We start from the raw sequence: 5,338 nt of genomic DNA, 5'->3' as shown, positions 1-5,338 counted from the left end.
GTTGTTGTTTCTTTATGTTCTCCTGTAGAAGCAAATCTGAGCTGTAACATGATGCGTTTGCTTGTTTAATCAGGTCAGCCATTGTTCAGACTCAGAGACGGGTTCAGGACTGGGCTGCAGGTTTATTAACAGGAGACTGAGACCAGGTTTTATGATCCAACATCGGTTTTAACCTCCATTATCCAACGTACAGAACTCCTGTTGCAGCTGATATTGTTTCCTATCATCATTTTGTTGCAGGAAGGTCGAGACCCCCACTGGGGATCACCAAAGCTTCAAATTGATTAAATATTTCTTCTGAAATATAGATTATTATTTAAGATCTAAACACACAAACAGTCTCGCCCTGCGTTAGAAAAGTACGCCAAGTATAGCAAGCATTAGGGAGAAGAAAACACTGAATTTGATTAAAAGAAAGAAGCCTATTAAGTCTGTTTGATTGTTGAAAAAAGTAAAATATCAATAAACACACAATACAGACGTAATTTAGTAAATTCAAGCCATCCCTCAAACACAATATCATACAAAAAGTCGAATTACACGGTTGGAAACATTTAGAACTAAAGTCCAGTTCCCCCGAATCCCTCCGAGACCACGATCTGTAAACAAAACCATCCTGTCTGGACCTTTCACAGGGACACAACTGAGAGGAATGTTGTATTTTTGTTGTAAACAAATCTGGATTTTTTTTTATTTTAGTGAAACTAAAACAGTTAAGAACAAAAATATTTAACTTGCACCTTTTTAGACGATTTAATCTGGTTTAAATGCAGCGTTTATTAACCTTTTTATTTAATGGAGCCCTTTTCTATCACTGAATAAACTGAAAAAGTGACTTATTTTATTGATATTTCACATTATATTCAATAATAACAATAACAGTAGAGAACAACAGATAAACTGTACAATGAACTCAAACAGTGAACTCAATAACTGCAGGAAGTTTGTGTAAAATTAGTGATTCAGATTCATTTTGAGCAGATTATTTTCTGTTTTTAGTAACTTTTTAAACAATTCTCTGTTTGTATTATGTTAATTTTTTAAATTTCAAATCAGAGAGTGAATAAAGTTTGTGTTCAGGTCTTTAAAGTTTAGATCTTAATAATATTAACTTTATAATGTATAAAATTTACTTTTCTCCTGAATATTTGTTTTATGTTGCAGTAATTTCAATTAATAGATTAAATGAATAGATTTGTTAAAACAGGACGAACATCCTTGTTTTTATGTTTATTTTCCTTCCCTTTTTTGAATAAATGCAGTGTTTTTATATTGTATTGATAACATGAAGGTTGAATGTTAAGGTCTTTAAATGTAAATTATATATATATAATATATAATATTGGGCCCAGAATTGGTCGTAGTGTCATTATTTTACACAAAAAAAAATGGCAGAAAAGTCATTTAAAGGACCAGTGTGCAGAATTTAATGGCATCTAGCTGCTGATTGCAACTCCATCGCTTCACCCTCCCTTTCCAACTGGGACTCTAAGGTAACAAAAACACAACAAATTTTATTTTCAGGTAATTAAACACTAATAAAAACATACCTATGAGTATTATATTGTATTTCTGCCACTAGATCCTCCTGAATGTTTCACTCTGGACCTTTAATTACTTGAATCGATGCTTTAATACGAGCGCAGCCGAACAACAAGCGACCACAGTGAGGTTGAAACTACCTGCTTCCATCGAGCTTTGAAGGCCTCACAATCACTTCAGCAGGATACGAGAGGCTGAGAAAGAAGAAGGTACTATTCAAACTCTCAAGTTGTCGCTTTTTTTGTGTGCGTAAACCACCGTGAATGCCTTTAAGGACGGACTACTTGAGCACATTTACGCAGTCAGAAGCACAAAGACACACAAAAGGGACGCCGGGTTCTCGGAGGGGTGAGGCGTCATGATGCAGTCAGGCGGAGGTTTTGACAGCAGGCTTTTTTGGCTTTAATGCACCTCTCGTACGCTTCGGCTGCACCCCGCCGATGGCTGTCACTGGCTGCCAGGGTTGCATCAGACCCCTCCACAGTTTTATAAGAAGAAAATCAGCTTTTGGGCGTCAAAAAAGTGAAAAAAAAACAACCGAAAATGGGCCAGAATCTGAATCAATCATAATGTTTATATCTAAAGCCTGTTGTGTATTTCTGTGTTTCCTCAGTTGGCACATTGATGAACGTGTTTTCTGAAGCTGTTGAGCTCTCAGGGTCTCGACATGTTGGAGACTAGAAGCTCTGAATGTTGTTTTTAAGTGAAACGGAGATGTTGACACGTTTAAGAGGAATATGACAAACTAAATCAGTTAGTTTGAAGCGTAACTGAACCACATTTTGTCCATCAGTCCCCCAAATATACAACAGAATTATGTGTTTTTAAAATAATCTTGTCGAGCATGTTTTGCATTAGTAAAGTAATCGGGTTTTCGGAAAATATATCTAATATGTCTTCATATTGTGTGATTTCATCCTATTTGCTATGACTGGAAAATGTATAATGAAGGAAATCTTGATAATCTTTAATCTTGAGATCAATTATTTGTGGTTCAGGATTAAAAGAAGAATAAAAAATAAAGGTAAACATTAATATCAGAGTGTTAGCAGCTAAAAACTGACGATATTTAGTTCATTTCTTGATTTAAACAGTTTTAGAAGTGAATTTTATGGTGATATTTCAAAGAAAATAGTAAAAAAAACAACTGGCTATAACTGTCCAGTCAGAAGAGACGCAATGCATTATGGGTCGGTTGAGTGTGTGCAGCAGTCTTACTAATCTAGTTAACATCTGGACGTTTGTCACGTGCACAAAACTCACATACAACACAGCTGAAAAACTCAATCTGACGTCCTTCTTAGAGCCAATCCTACGTTAGCATCTGATTTTAAACGCCTTTAGGTGCGAACTTTCATAAATATCGCAGATTTTGTGGGGAACACACTTAAAATCTGTGTTGGAGGCCTCCCAGAGTGTCTGTACCTCGGTTACTGCCGTGCATAAATACAATAAAACGTGGTTATTTCCGTCCTGGGAGTTGCAGATGCGCATTGCTTCCCCCGACTCAAGAAACCCCTGAATGCAGCAACTAGGACGCGTCCCTCTGCTGCAGTAAAATACATTTTTTCACCAAACAAGGACTGCACATTTTGTCTCCCCCCGCTCTCGCCGTCTCTCCTATAAAGGGAATCACTCTCAGGGGTGGCGTGACAGCAGGAATGACGAGTGATTGCGCTCTGAATGATCGCTCTGCCTAATGTGAGCGTGTGTGTGAACACGAAGAGCAAACGACAGAAAAAATGTGGCAAAAAGGGACCCGACGCATAAATCCAGCAAACGGAGGGGGTTTAGGAAGGAGCGTCGGGAGGAGACGGGAGGAGACGGGAGGAGACGGGAGGAGGACACGTTAATATATAACCCACCAGTCGCCTCAGGTCGCTCTGACACCTGACTCACTCTCCTGCTATAAGACACAAAAAGACTCCACATTGTATGGATATCTGCTCCACTACAGGCTTTTAAACAACCTCCTTTCCATCCTGATGTCAATCACGCCGTCACCGCCACGCTGATTTATTTCAGGGCTAAATGAAAAAAAAGAAAAATCAAACACATTTTTTAAAAGGTCAGACAGTCTATATCCATCTTCTGTGGGGATCGATCGGACTCAGAGAGTCTCTGGGAAAACACTAAATAAAGGGTCTCAGTCGGCGGCACTGATTCCCTCACAGATCTATAAGAGTCTTAATTGACGGGTCAGTGTGGAGAAGTAATCTGACTACTGCTCCACCAAAAACAGCACAAGAAATCAGAGATGAATTGATCTCACAGTGAATCCGAAACACACACCAATGAGACACACTGAGCGTATCGATCGCTCATACCGACGACCTTCGCGCTCGCTGCCGACCTCTGAACCGACGCCTACAACGAGTCTGGTGTCGTGTTCGGGACGCTTGTTTCCAGTCTGAGCTTCACATTAAGTTTTACAGGAAGACAAAATGATTGGATTTTGATATAAAAATACAAAGAAATTGATTTTTTTGGGCATAACATGTTAAATATGGGAACAATATAACTGAGGATTTGATCTTAAAGGGTTAAAATTGACTTTAATATCATCAAAAGAATCATTATATCACAGATTTTGGGGGGGGGGAAACCAAATAATTCCCATATAGAGAGGACCTTTCTCATTCCCAGGTGATCACACACTAGAAAAACACACCTATGAATATTATATCTAATTTCTGCTAATAGATCCTCCTGGATGTTACACACAGACTCACTCAACTATTCAATATTCAGTGCAGCAGATGGTCAAACACAAACACACTGAGTCACCATGTCATTTTATATTTTACATACAACTAAATGTCTTCTGCTTGTCCTGCAGCCCTCGATTTAGGTCAGCGTGTTCTGTCTGTCTCTCTCTCTGTGTTCATTCCTAATTAAAATAAGCGCAGCATCACATCTGCACATCACAATACGCCGTCCAGGTGGAGGCTGACGACAACATGTGAACGGATAAAGATGCGGAGCACAGCAGGGACCGCTTCACGACAGAAAAAGCTGCTTTTTTTCAACCTGAAACACTTTTTTAGAAGAGAAATAGCTGCAGGTTGATTTGCAGACTCTCTCCCACCTACATTTTAAAACTAGCCGCCTGCAGTCGGCCTGTTTAATGCAACTCTGTGCTTTTGAAGCTGATTCCTTCCAGTGATGCCTTCCAGCACATTTATAGTATTTTTGTCTTTTAAGGCTCAGCGCAAACCAAAAAAAACCACCTCCTTTAATCCATATTCTGCCATAAATAAGCCACTCGTCTTCCTCCCGCTAACCTTCGAGTGTCCTGATTAACGTATGTTTTCGTGCTTCATATCTTACCTCCTCGTGAAGTATGGCCTTACACATGGAGTAGTTCCCCTTCAGCGCCCACGTCCCATTTGCGAGACATTTCCTATAAACATTATCTGCAGAGAGAGGAAGAGGAGAACAAACTGTTACTGATAATACTCATATTTTATTCATTTAAGAGTTCTTTTTTTGTATCCCTGGAAATGAACGAGACGTGGATCGTAGATCGGTGGCGGCACTGTGACCTTTTTTCCTGCTGTTGAGACTAATAGGGAGAGATCATTAGAGGAAGTCTTACAAGCTGTGACTTTTCACACGTTTTGCTGTCAGGACAGTCTGCCACCCTCCTGCCGAAGCATCGTTCTTTACATCTTGAAAACCCCCATGCTTTCATCGTCAATGCACGCCGTTTATTTCCTTAAAGTTCTTCACATAAATGTCACTTTCCTGGAAAACTGCGACACTTAAAATGAATCATTTTATTCACCGGTCGCCT

At 39.4% G+C, this 5,338-nt stretch overlaps 1 protein-coding gene across 1 annotated transcript in view; it reads right to left on the bottom strand.

Annotated features, from left to right (window-relative positions):
• Positions 1–5,338, bottom strand: part of LOC118325469 (corticotropin-releasing factor receptor 1-like) — a gene marked incomplete in the record, with an annotated part of 45,366 nt that overhangs the window by 23,612 nt on the left and 16,416 nt on the right. Inside the window, 1 exon segment of the mRNA XM_035658180.1 lies at positions 4,873–4,958. Within this exon segment, the coding sequence (XP_035514073.1) occupies positions 4,873–4,958 (86 nt within the window).

This window comes from Morone saxatilis, unplaced genomic scaffold, assembly GCF_004916995.1.
Source record: "Morone saxatilis isolate NCDOM2014 unplaced genomic scaffold, NCSU_SB_2.0 Contig1, whole genome shotgun sequence".
Taxonomy (NCBI): Eukaryota; Metazoa; Chordata; class Actinopteri; family Moronidae; genus Morone; species Morone saxatilis.
This window is presented reverse-complemented; position numbering and strand designations above follow the sequence as displayed.